Below are 14,268 nucleotides of genomic sequence, written 5' to 3'. Positions count from 1 at the left end.
TTAATTCCTGGAGTCTTGTTTTTCACCACTTCCTTCAATGCAGGTTCAACTTCTTCCTTCTATACCATTGATTCTTGATCATACGCCACCTCCTAAAATGGATAAATATCAACCAATTCTTTTTAGTACAATGACTCTGTGTATTCCTTCCATCATCTTTTGATGCTTCCTGCATCATTCAATATATTGCCTGTAGAATCTTTCAGTATTACAACTTGAGGCTTAAATTTTTTCTTTAGTTCTTTCAGCTTGAGAAATGCCGAGCATGTTCTTCTCTTTTGGTTTTCTAACTCCGGGTCTCTGCACATTTCATTATAGTAATTGGCTTTGTCTACTCAAGCTGCTCTTTGAAATCTTCTGTTCAGCTCTTTTATCTTTTCATTTCTTCTATTCGATTTAGTTACTCTCCACTCAGGGAGCTCTGGTAGTGTAGTGCCTAAGGCACTTGACTGCTAACCAGAAGGCTGGAGGTTCAAACCCACCAGCCACTCCTCGGAAGGAAGATGGGGCAATCTACTTCCATAGTGATACTGCCTCGGCAAGCCAAGGAGGGGTTGCTATGAGTCGGGTCCAACTCGACGGCACATAACAGCAACAACAACAACTCTCCACTCAAGGGCAAGTTTCAGAGTCTCTTCTGACATCCATTTTGGTTTTTTCTTCCTTTCCTGTCTTTTTCATGACCTCTTGCTTTCTTCATGGATGATGTTCTTGATGACATCCCACAATTCCTCTAGTTTTTGGTCATTGGTGCTCAGTGCTTCAAATCTATTTTTTTAGATGGTCTCCAAATTCAGACGGATATATATTCAAGGTCATATTTTGGCTCTCATGGACTTGTTTTAATTGTCTTCAGCTTCAAATTAAACTTGCATATGGAGCACTTCTACTCTGTCCTATACGGTGGTTATGAGTCACATTCCACTCTATGACTCTGAGTTTGATTGGGTACTACCATTAGTAGTAGGTATCACTAGTATCTTATTTCAACAAATGCAAAATTTGAGCATAGAGAGATTAAGGTCTTGTTACCTTAAAATACACAACATTTAGATTTGAACTCTTACAGTCTGACTCTACACCCTGTGTTTTGACACTTTAAAAAAAAAATCTCAAAATGGTTTGTAATAGCAAAAACTTGGAAATACCCTTACTATCCATCAAGGGATTAGTTAATTGAATTATGGTAGGTTCATTTGTACAGTGACCTAATTTTATAGCCATTAAAAGGAATGATACAAATATCTATGTCCACAATATGTGGTGGTGTTGTCATTTATTGTCGTTCTTGTTGTTATGTGCCGTCGAATTGGATCCCGACTCATAGGGACCCCTCCTTGGGTTTCCGAGGCAGTATCACTATGGAAGTAGATTGCTCAACCTTCCTTCTGAGGAGTGGCTGGTGAGTTTGAACCGCCAGCCTTCTGGTGAGCCTTCTGGTGAGCCTTAGGCACTAAGCTACCAGAGCTCCTTGTCATTTATTACAAACTCTAAATATTGAATGATTTTTTTAAATTTCTATATATGCAAAAAAGACTCTTAACTCTACATCATTTTGTTATGTTAGCTGAAGTTTCTTTGAAGAGTACTATTATCCCCATACTTACTTCACTTACATCTTTATAAACTTCTGTGTTTTTTTTATTCAATTAGCATGTTATGTCAATTTTTCCCTTATTTAATTAGGGTAAATGGGTTCTATTTTTACCCTTAGGGGAAAAAATATTCTCATTTAAAACAAATAAAAATAGAAACAACAATAATAGTTGCTATTACAACACAGATAATAAATCATATAATAATAGCATATAAAGAATCTCTGTTATGGTTCTACTGTATTTATTCAGTGCCTCAAATTTATCAAGAAAGCAGATGATAATAGGGCTTCAAACTGAATCATTCCCATTTTACCCTCTGCTAAGAATTTGCCGTTCTACCCCAGATACACTGAATCAGAATCTGCATTTTCGCAAGATTCCCATAACAAGGTCCCTATGCGGCTATGGTCACAGTCAGCCTAGATCAGTGGTCTACAAAAGGAGGTAGTGCAAAAGAATACCTTCATGTTGGGGCAGTTCTCCCCCACTTAGTATGAGTCAGAATCGATGGCACACAGCGGCATGAAGATAGATGCCTTTAATAAATATCTGTTAAAAGAAACTGTGGATGTTCATGAATGTTTTGAATGAATTAGTGAAAACTTCTAATTCAGCTTGCTTTTCTGCAGTGATTGATATTCAAAATGAGCAAAAAATTGCTAATTCTGTTTTATCATTTTCATTTAGTTGCAAGTAGTATGATGAAAAACAACTATACTTCTTGTTTTGGTTATGTTCTGGGTATTTAAACATATGATTTAAAGAAAAAGATTTCACAGTGTCATTTTCTACACTTGGTTGTTTTGTTTTATTTTATTTTTAACTACATTCATGGGCTAAAGGTATATTTAAGGGCAACCTGGAAACTTTAATACCATTCCTTGTATTTCTATAAAGAAATGTGTTCTGCTGTCTTTACAACTGGCTTAGAAGTGAATTTTCAAAAATGTGATCTATTTATATTGCAGATCAATTATACCACTGTGTCTTCCACATCATAACCATTATGCATATGAAGTAATGTCAGTGTACCACGTAAAAATCACAGCCAGTCCTGTCAGCATCAGTCCCTAGAATTTTTTTCTCAATAAAATAGTACTATAAGCTACTAATTAGAATACTGCAGAACACATTTATGAGCCATTTCAAGGCATTGTAAAATACTTTCCCGAGCCAAAATTAGGGAAATTCTTATTAAAAGGTAAAGTAGTTCTCAAGTCCTAACATACCAAGAACTACTTGAATTCATTGTTTTCTGTCTTATGATGTTTTCATTTTTAAGTGGTATCAGCATATTTGCATAAGACCATTTTACAATTCTCAAAGAAAACAAAAAGCACCAAAACCAAATGAGCAATTTAGTATATTAAACTTGATGTCTTCAAGTCATTATCTTCTTCAGAATGTTGGTAATGGGTGACCTTTGCATCTCATTACTTTCTTGCATCCCCCAGTCTTCATTTTATCTCATCAGAAACTCTGTTCTGTGTAATTGCATTTGATTGTGTTCACTTTTCTATACTCAGAATATTACACAAACACTACTCTTTACCTTCAACATAAGTTTATGGAGAAAGTACCAGGTACAAAAGACCCTAATGCTAATTTCTGTAGGAGACAGAAAGATGAAAATACTTATTCCTAAAATATATGAAGGATGAGGAGAGATTAATGCGAATATAAATGAAGATTTAATATGATGAAGATTTAAAAATTTTTAATTTTAAAATTAACCTAATAAAAAACCGAATTAATAATGTCAAATTCTGGTGTTTGCAAACATCTAATAGAATCAGCAGATTTTAAATGTAAAAATACAATTTAGCATTGAAATGTATCTAATAGAAACCATGCTGTTTTAGGATCAAATTTGAGAGAACTAGGTATATTTGGATGTTGTTGTTGTTGTTATGTGCCGTCGAATTGGATCCAACTCATAGCGACCCCTCCTTGTGTTTCCAAGACGGTATAACTACAGAAGTAGATTGCCCAACCTTTCTTCCGAGGAATGGCTGGTGGGTTTGAACTGCCAGCCTTCTTGTTAGCAGTCAAGTGCCTTAGGCACTATTCAATAAGAGCTCCTAATATTTTAAGAGTGAAAAATAGAATAGCCATAAACTGTAAATGCCTTTAAAATTTGTAGTTCACCTAGGCTAGGGTAGGAGGCAGGAGAGGATAGGAACTAACTAATAATGGGTACAGAATTTCTTTTTTAGGGGATAATGAAAATGCTCTAAATTTAGATTAAAGTGACAGCTGTTCAACTTTATACTATAAACACTGAATTGTACATTTTAAATGGGGAGACTTTATGATATTTAAATAAAATATAATAAAATTTATATATCAATAAAGCTGGGTTTATTTTCTAACAGTTTTTTTAAAAGATGATCAAAAAACAGGAATTGGTGTGTCTTTTCCATCTCTAACTTCAATTGGTTATCAAGGCAAAAGTTTATGTCCATTGAAAGAATAGACTTAAGTTTGACTGTATCTAAAAAGCTATTTAATTCACTATATAAACTTTTCCCAAAACTCATCTTTTTTATTTGAAATAATGAGTTCCTAGAAATAGATATCAATACTGTTTTCAGGATTTTTTCTACATTCCTTTTATGTCATGTTAGGAAATATAAAAAATACAGCAGAACTGTTCCTGTCCCATAATTTATTTTGAGTGAAGATCTCTCTTTTCATTATAAAACATCTATTCTTCTTTACTCATGGATTATGTTAATAGATTAACTCAGATAGATATAAATACATAAAAATATGATAAATATGAAATGTTTTAAGTTCTTAGAAATTGCAAAGAAGGTTATTGGACCAACATTTCTTCTAAACAGTATTAGCAGTTCTTTAAAAAATTATGTCATTTCTTTTTCTAACAGCTAAAAGGAATGATTTTATAACTAAATCTTTTTTTTTTTTTTTTGCATTAAAAGATTTTTAAAGTTAAATTGGGACATTTCACATTTAATGTGATTTTCAATACTAAATATTTGACCTAGTGCAATAAGTTACCGTGGTGCCGATCATCAAAGGGATCTTCCAGGATGGAGCCCTTGCCTTTAATATTGATTTCCCAAGTTTCGTACATCTTTTCCATCTCGACTTTCAACAGAAAATCTATGCCATTTGTGTTGTATCTAAAATGCATTATATTATCAGAGGTAAGCACTGATGCTTTTCAAAGTACAAGTTTATTAATGTTCATAATATTTCAACTAATTGGCTAATTTGTTTGTAATTGGGAAAGTTTTATAAAAGTGGGGGAAAAACTGCAAATTGCTATCTTGTGGTCTTTTCAAGGAACTATAATGTAACTCCCTCCTTTTATAGCAAGGGCTAAAAACCATTACTGCAGTAATGGTTACGTTATTGTGGAGATTGTAATGTGGTTACTTTCAAAATTGTTTGGAGGTACTAGTCTTCTACTATGACATCTGAAAATATTATTGGACTATATTTTTTATGTTAGTATGTATGCATTATTAGGAAATGGTAAGTCAGTTTTTAAGCATGCAAACACATTTTCAGTATTTTAGACAGTATTTCACTTATGTAATCATTAATTTTCTCCTTTCTTTGGCCCAGTGTCCACTTGGCAAGAAGAGTACTTCAGTTAGAAAAACAAAACTCACTAATTTTAAAAGACCTAGAACATCAAAAGGACCAAGGAACGCAGCTTTCACAAGAGGTAAATAACTTAAACAAAAGAAACACATGGAGAGAATCCCAGTGTTCAGTTTAATTCTTTATAACTCCTTTGATTGTTTTCTGAGCACTTTTAAAATAAGCTGTTTGGTAATGTAAAATGATTTCAAAATTTATGAACCTAAATTAATGTTAAAGCCTTATAAAACAACTTATAGTGTATGGCAAAACTAAGATCAAAAGACAGATTAATTTGTCCAGACTAAATATAAATGCAGACTAGACAGACACAGCTTTGATTTTGGAGAATATCAACTGGCAAAACAAGTTTGTCAATTTTTCATGGCATTTTAAGTTTTTAACTAATACTTTTTTTTTTTTAATGGATTTGCTCTTTAACTTCTGTGTTTGATGAAAACTAATTAATTAACACACTTGTTATATACTTAAGCTCTCACATTTTCAATCCCAATTGAAAGTGACCCTTTGGGACAAAGTAGAACTGCCCTATTGTGCTCTGGTGGCGTAGTGCCTAAGGCATTTGACTGCTAATCAGAAGTCTGAAGGTTCAAACCCACCAGCCACTCCTTGGAAGGAAGATTGAGCAATCTACTTCCATAGTGATACTGCCTCCGAAACCCAAGGAAGGGGTTGCTGTGAGTCGGATCCAACTTGAGGGCAGTGAGTTTGGATTATTTTTGGTAAATCTTTACTTAAGCCAACTGCCACATCTGTTCCCAAGGAGCAACTGGTTAGTGGGTTTGCGCCACTGACCTTTTGGTTAGCAGCTGAGCACTTAACCACTGCACTACTAGGGCTCTTTGGTGTGTGATAGCTGCTAAATTATATTTAGTTTGTGTGGTGATTATGTTTGTGTGTTAACTTGGCTAGTTGACATACAAACATAACAAACATAGTTGGTTGAGTGGCTGGGTAGCTGGTGGTAGTTATTCCCAATGATGAGGTTGGCAATCAATTGCATGGTGGGATCTACCACAGGCAGCTGAGTAGCTGCTTTTTGGTATGTGGTCTGCTTCCCATATATAAGAAGAGGCTTTGGGAATGGTCTCTTGTTTATGGCACCTTGGATCCTGCATGTAGCTGTGTCGTTGTTCAGCAGCCTGCCATGCTCTGCCGACCTTGGGACTTAAATTAATGGCCTGCCGTGTGGTTTGGTAACATCAGGACTGTGCCTTTTTTGTTGTTGACCTTGGACTTGTTAGCCTCAGCAGCCAGTAGCTGCCTGAGTGAAGAGATGCCTCTAGCTTCAGTGGGCCAAGAGAAAGAGGCAGAGCTGAAGCCTAAGGTCGAGGGGCTTTCACCCAGCCCCTAGAGCCTGGCACTTTGAACTAGAACTTAAAGCCACCAAATTGTGAGAGAATAAACTTCTGTTTGTTAAAACCATCACATCTGCGGTATATTCTTGTCAGAGCGGCACTAGGTAACCAGAACAGAATTTGGTACCCAGAGTGGGGTGCTGCTCTGACAGATACCTAAAATATGGAAACAGGAGTGGAGTGTGTCCTTGACCCAAGACCCTGGCAGAGAGACCCTGACCTATGGCATGACAAATGACAGGAGCAGAGCAAGAGACCGGCATGAGAGACGGCAGTAGCAGAGCCAAGAGAACTGGCATGAGACAGCGGCAGCCTTACCAGCCCACAGAGGAGGAAGCTTGATGCCTTTGGTTAGGTGGCTTATTGGCAGAGTGGGTTGCTTTCGGGCATTAATTGGTAAAAGAGACCGGCATGAAATGGAGTACCAGGTTGGCTGGGCCACAGAACAAGAAAGCCGAGTGCTTTTTGGGCAGGGTTTTCCAATGGAGTGGGTTGCCTTCGGCATTAATCGGCAGAAGCGGAGACCAAGGAGATGGAAGCAGAGCTGCCTTAGCCTGAAAGGGTAGGACCATGGCCTTTGGGGGTGGAACGACCACAGCCTTGGTTTCAAAGAGTCAGGCCTTCACCAACGTAGTTCTGGAGTGTGGAGCTGCTTGTTCATGTGAGCCAGTGGGATGGAGCCATAGCCGCTGCCCAAGAGTCAGGGGGTGGGGCTGCCATACCCAAGGGGGAGAGGAACAGGGTCCGCCAGGCCAAGGGGGTGAGGTCACCACTTAGAGGAACTAGAGGACTGGAGCCACCCAGTGAGAGAGAGCTGTACAGATGCCACCCAATGAAGATCTGTACAGATGCCAAGTTGACAAGGGGTGGAATTGTGGTGGTTATGTTTCTGTGTCATCTTGGCTGGGCCTGATTGAGTGGCTGGGCAGCTGTCTCATCATGACAGTACTCCCCATGATGAGACTAGTAATCAATTCCATGGTGGACTCTACTGTGAGCAGCTGAGTAGCTGCCTTTGGGTATGTGGTCTGCTTCCCATATATAAGTAGCAGCTTTGGGATTGGTCTTTAGTTTATGGCATGCTTGGACCCTACATGTAGTCATGTTGTTGTTCAGCAGCTGCCATGCTCTGCCAACCTTGGAACTTAACAATGGACTTGAATTAATAGCCTGCTATGTGGTTTGGTAACATCGGGACTCTGCCATTTTATTTGTTGACCTTGGGCTTGTTAGCCTCAGCAGCCAGTAGCTAGCTGCCTGAGTGAAGAAAAGCCTCTAGCTTTAGTGGGCTGGGAGCAAGAGGCAGAGCTGAAGCCCAAGGTCAAGGAGCTTTCACCCAGCCCCTAGAGCTTGGCACTTTGAAGTTGGACTTAAAGCCTCCAAATTGTAAGAATAAACTCCTGTTTGTTAAGGTCATCCCATTGGTGTTATATTCTTTTCAGAGTAGCAGTAGGTAACCAGAACAGTTTTGAAAATCAGGTTTATATTTCTTATTTTCCTTAGCCTTCTGTCATTTAAAGAAAATATATATGTATACATTTTATGTAGTATATTTAATTATCTTTTTAAGTCATCAACTAACTATATTTTTCTCTACTTTTGAAATCTAAGGTTTAAAACTAAAAGATGGCACCTCAGTGTAGTGTTCCTTTTATTTCCTGAGCTTCAGCATGAAAAGTTTTTCTATGTTAGTATTTAAAGACTTTGGATTTATTATAATAAAAAGATTTTTAAAGATATATATTTAATACTATTAATACATGGTATGTATTCTTTGTTTTCTTAAGGACCCATTCATATTTGTCTTTTGAGTGTCTTCTGTAAAGTGCTTTCAATACTATATCATTAGGAGGATCATCATCCTCGTGTGAAAAGACAATACCTGGCATATAGTGCTAAGCAGGGAAGCAGTGATATGCTTTTAAATGTTAACAACCAGGTCTGTAGAGAGGTGTTATATAAGGCAGAGCTCTGATATGATTATATATGTGGGATAAATACCGTATTTTTTTACACAAATAATGCATGTTATACTTTTTCCAGCCTTATAGGGCATATTTATTCTTGTAATAAACATGGTATTCCCACCATAGCTAATTCAGTCTATCAACATCATATCACTGAACACAAGAGTAGAGTAGAGATGCTCAGAAGCACAGCTTAGCTAATGTTGCCACCATACAGACATAATAGATTTACTTAAGAGCATAAATGATAGTAAAATATAATAAAATAAAATCATTGAAAAGTGATGAATTTGTATTTATTCCCTGTATTTTTATATAATTAATTTTTAATTTAAATAATATTTAATAACAGTTATGCCTAACAACCAGCTCACAGAGTTCCTGAATACAGTCACAAACTGCAGCTCCTAGCTCCAGCATACCACTGGGTGGAATGCAATCTGGACAAATAAATATATAAGGAAACAAATGAACCTGTGTTTTCTAATATACATTTCAGTGTAAACACTTAACTGCTTGACTGTTGGCTGAAAAGTTAGTGGTTCATACCCGTCCAGAGGCGTCTCAGAAGACAGTTTTGGTGATCTGCTTCTGAAAGATCAGAGCCTTTAAATGCTATGGAGCAGTTCTACTCTGCACAGGTGGGGTCATCATGACTCAGAGGCAATTTGACAGAAACTAACAACAGCAACGTCTTGGTTTTAATTTTATAATAACTTTTGAAAAATATTTTTAAAATAAAATGCTAAGATACATATAGACTTGTATATATCTGTTTTTTGATGTTGTTGTTAGGTGCAGTTGTGTTGGTTCTCAATGATAGCGACCATAGGTATAACAGAACAAAACACTGCCCAGTCCTGTGCTATCCTCACGATCCTTGCTGTATTTGAACCTATTGTTGCAGCCACTATGTCAGCTCATCTCACAGAGGGCCTTCCTCTTTTTCACTGACCCTCTACTTTACCAAGCATGATATCCTTTTCTGGGGACTGCTGCCTCATGATAACATGTCCAAAATATGTGAAATGAGGTCTTGCCATCCTCCCTTCTAAGGAGTGTTCCAGCTGTACTTTTCCGAGACACATTTGTTTGTTCTTCTGGTAGGCCGTGGTGTGTTCAATATTGTTCACCAACACCATACTACAAAGGCACCAATTCTTCCTATATATTCTTTATTCATTATCTAACTTTTCCATGCATATGAGATTATTGGAAAGAACAATTTTTTTTGCAGGAGATTTACCCGTCATTTAAACCATCATTTGGTTTCTTAACTGCTACTTCCGTGGATTATGGTTGATTATGGTTCCAACTAAAATGAAATCCTTGACAACTTCATTCTTTTCTCCATTTATCATGATATTGCTTATTGTTCTAGTCGTGAGGATTTTTGTTTTTTTTATATTCAGGTGGAATCCATTACTAAAGGCTGAGGTCTTTGATCTTCATTTGAAGTAGCTACTTCAAATCCTCTTCACTTTCAGCAAGTAAGCCTGTGTCATTTGCATATTACAGGTTCTTTGTGAGTCATCTTCTAATCATGATGTCACATTCTTCTTCATATAATCCAGCTTCTCTAATTATTTGCTCAGTGTACAGATTGAATAAACCAAAAACGAAACCCACTGCCATTGAGTCAATTCTGATTCATAGACCCTACTGAATAGGTATGCTGACAAAATACAACATTGACATACACCTTTCCTGATTTTAAACCATGCAGTACCCCCTTTCCGATTGAACAGCTGCCTCTTGGTTTATGTTCAGGTTTGTGTGAATAAAATTAAGTGCAGAATTCACATTCTGTGCAGTTGCTACAGAGGTAGGGAGGCTGCATCTTCTGACCTCTTCTAACCCCACAAGAGGAAGACAGAATCAACATCACTAGCCCAAGGCCTATCCCTGTGAGGCTAGACATGCCACCTCCTTCCAGCCCTTTCACCAACCCTGATACCACCTGTTCCTCCCATAGCACCCACCATCTCTCTGCTGGGTTCAATAATTCACTGCAGTGGCCATACAGAAGTCACAGATTATGGGGTTTATTAGGGAAGCACCAGACTACAAATCAGGTTCAGAAGTGCACTCAGTCTCTTACAGCTGGCTGTCTCACTCAGCAGCCAGCAGTCTTAGTAGCACATTCCTCTCACAGCAGTGTGTGTCTCTCATGTCTCTCTCTCTCAGCAGTGTGTCTCTAGTGTCTCTCAGGAGCATGTTTCTCTCAGCAGCATGTCTTCCTCAGCCAGCAGTCAGACCCCTTCTGCTTCTAGAAGGCCTCCTTTTGAGCCTGGCAGAGTGGCCACACTAACCAATCCCAACATCAGAATTCTGTACACCTGAAAGAGAGAGAATGCCCCAGAAGACTGCTTCACACCACCCTCAACAAAAATACCCCAGGTGGATAATTTAACAATCAGGAGCTACTCAGTTGCTCGTGGCAAATTCCACCATGGGGTTTACAAAGACTTGTGGTTGGAAAAGCCACACTATGTAATTTACTACACCACAGCAGTGGTATGATCCAAATAGTCAAATGCCTTTGCATAGTCAAAAAAAACACATAAACTTCTTTCTGGTATTCTCTGCTTTCAGCCAAGATCCATCTGACATCAGTAATTATGTCCTTCCTCCATGTGCTCTTCTGGATCCAGCTTCAATTTCTGTCAGTTCCCTGTTGATACACTGCTGCAACCATTTTTGAATTCTCTTCAAAATTTTTACTTGCATGTGTTAAAAATTGTTTGATAATTTCCGTGTTCTTTTGAATCACCTTTCTTTGGAATGGGCACAAATATGGATGTCTTCCATTTGGTTGGCTGGGTATAATGTCTTCCAGATCTCTTGGCATAGATGAGTATGCCCTTCCAGCGCTGCATCCATTTGTTGAAACATCACAGTGGGTATCCCGTCAATTCCCGGAACCTCATTTTTCACCAGTTCCTTCAGTGCAGATTAGACTTCTTCCTTCAGTAATATCATTGGTTCCTGATCACGTGCTACTTCCCGAAATGGTCGAAGGTTGACCAGTTCTTTTTGGCACACTGACTCAATGTATTTCTTTCATCTTCTTTTGATGCTTCCTGCATCATTTACTATTTTACACATAAAATCTTTCAATATTTCAACTTAAGGCTTGAATTTTTTATACCATTCTTTCAGCATGACAAATGCTGAGCATGTTCTCTTTTCCAGGTCTTCACACATTTTATTATAATATTTTACTTGGTCTTCTTGAGCTGCCCTTTGAAATTTTCTGGTCAGCCCTTTTACGTCATCATTTCTTCCATTCACTGTAACTACTCTTCACTCGAGCAAATTTCAGAGTCCATTCTGACATCCATTTTGGTGTTTTCTTTCTTCACTATCTTTTTCATGACCTTTTGCTTTTTTCATGTATGATGTCTTTAATGTCATCCCAGAACTCATCAGGTCTGTGGTCAGCAGTGTTCAGGGCATTAAAATTGTTCTTGAGATGTTCTCTCAATTCAGGTGGAATATACTCAAGGTTGTTCACTAGCTTTTGTGGACTTATTTTAATTTTCTTCAACTTCAACTTGGATACGAGCAATTGATGGTCTATTCCCCAGCCCTGTTCTGATGGATGATATTGAGCTTCTCCGTCTTCTCATTCCACAGATGTAGTTGAATTGATTCCTGTGTGTTCCATCTGCCAAGGTTTATGTGTCTAGTTGCCATTTATATTGTTGAAAATAGTATTTCCAAGAAAAAGTTTGTTGGTTGTTACAAAAAGGGCAAGGAGGCCACATGTTATGACCTCCTCTAATCCCACAAGAGGAAGACAGAATCACCATCAATAGCCCAAGTCCTATTCCTGCCAGGCCAGACATGCTGCCTCCCTCCAGTCCTTTCTCCAACCATTCCTCCCAAAGTACCCACCACCTCTCTCCTGGGTTCAATAATTCGCTGCAGTGGCCACACAGAGCTCACAGATTATGGGGTTTATAAAGGAAGCACCACAGGCTACAATTCGAGTTCAGGAAAAACACTCAGCATCTCTCCCAGCCCACCGTCCCTCAGCCAACAGTCTCTCATAGTCTCTTTCCCAGCAGTGCTGGTCCCTCGGTGTCTTACTCAGCAACGCATGTCTCTTACGTCTCTTTCCCAGCAGTACGTGTCTCTTTCAGCAGCATGTCTTCCTCAACCAGCAGTCAGAGAGAGTTCTGCCTCTAGCAGGCCTCCTTTTGAGCTTGGCATAGTGGCCCAACTAGGCAATCATAGCATCAGAACTCTAAGCACCTGAGGGAGAGCCTCCCATAACATTGCGTTGTGCCACACCCAACAGAAATAACCCAGGTGGATAGCATTTACAATCAGGAGCTCCTCAGTTGCTCATTCCACCACTGAGTTTACAATGACTTATGAATAGAAAAGCCATACTAAGTAATTTACTACACTGCAGTTGTGTAGAATTCTATCATGTAGTCTCCTGCATCATTTCTGTCAACAAGGCCATATTTTCCAACCACTGGTTCTTCTTTGTTTCTACCTTTCACATTCCAGTAATTATCATTGCAGCTTGATTACAAGTTTGATCAATTTCAGACTGCCAAACCTGGCAAAAATCTTCAGTTTCTTCACCTTTGGCATTAGTGGTTAGTGTGCAAATTTGAATAATAGTTTTATTAGTGGTCTTTGTTGTAAGCATATGGATATTACCCTATCATTGACAACATTGTACTTCAGGATAGATTTTGAAGTGTTCTTTTTGACAATGAATGTGATACCATTGAATTACTGAATATGGCCCTTCTAGCCATAGTACTCCATTTTATGATGTATTGTAAATTCTATCCTCTATGCCTGTGTTAGGAGCTCTGGTAGCATAATGCCTAAGGCATTTGACTACTGACCAGAAGGCTGGCGGTTCAAACCCACCAGCCACTCCTCGGAAGGAAGGTTGGAAAATCTACTTCCGTAGTGATATTGCCTCGGAAACCAAGGAGGGGTCACTATGAGTCGGTCCAACTCCACGGCACATAACAACAACAACAACATGCCTGTGTTTATGGTCTCATTTTGGAGTGAGTTGTCTGTTAGGTTAATTAGGCAGGATTAGGGTGGGATGTATCTTGAGTCACCACCTTTAGTTTCCTTCAGAGTATGGTCTGCATCCAGTATATATGAAAGCTCTGGCAGAGTTCTCTCTATTACTGTGGATCCTACACCTGGCTCATCTTTAACTTCTGGTTCTTGGGACGTGAGGCAGCAGCCTATTGTCTGACGTAATTTACCAATTTCTGCAGGCTTGTGAGCTAGCAGCCTGTTCTCTGACCTGCCAATTTGGGTTCATTAAGCCCTGCAACACATGAGTGAAGAGGATCCTTCAGACCTTCGTCTGACTCCGATTTGGGACTTGCCAGCCTCCACAATTGTGTGAACCATTTCCTTAGTGGTTCGTGTGTTCTTTGAAACATTGCAGCAAATTATGGAACATAAAGATAGGAGGGAGAGTTCTGAGGGGTAGAGTAGTTGATATTAGAGATGATGGAGTAGTATAGCAGTTTTTGGAAAACTTGGACATTTGGGATATCTTTAACCTCTACCTCAGAGAAAACCCCAGGGTTACAGGTGAGGAGAGACAACTCAGGGACGCCCAAAGTAGCAGGCGGAAAGAGCAGGAGAAAGGGGATTAAAAGCCAGGAAGCCAGAGAGAACAGCAGTCAGCTGAAGGGATTAGGTGAGGAG

General features: G+C 38.7%; 1 protein-coding gene across 1 annotated transcript in view; it reads left to right on the top strand.

Annotated features, from left to right (window-relative positions):
* PIBF1 (progesterone immunomodulatory binding factor 1) overlaps positions 1-14,268 on the top strand; it is a 529,275-nt gene that overhangs the window by 252,072 nt on the left and 262,935 nt on the right. Inside the window, exon 13 of the mRNA XM_007948312.2 lies at positions 5,196-5,298. Coding sequence (XP_007946503.1) covers positions 5,196-5,298 — 103 coding nt within the window. The remainder of the gene's footprint in view (positions 1-5,195; positions 5,299-14,268) is intronic.

This window comes from Orycteropus afer, unplaced genomic scaffold, assembly GCF_000298275.1.
Source record: "Orycteropus afer afer isolate SDZICR_OR568_19922 unplaced genomic scaffold, OryAfe1.0 scaffold00212, whole genome shotgun sequence".
NCBI classification, from domain to species: domain Eukaryota; kingdom Metazoa; phylum Chordata; class Mammalia; order Tubulidentata; family Orycteropodidae; genus Orycteropus; species Orycteropus afer.
The sequence above is the reverse complement of the archived record's forward strand: the minus strand, read 5'-3'. Positions and strand labels throughout refer to the sequence as shown.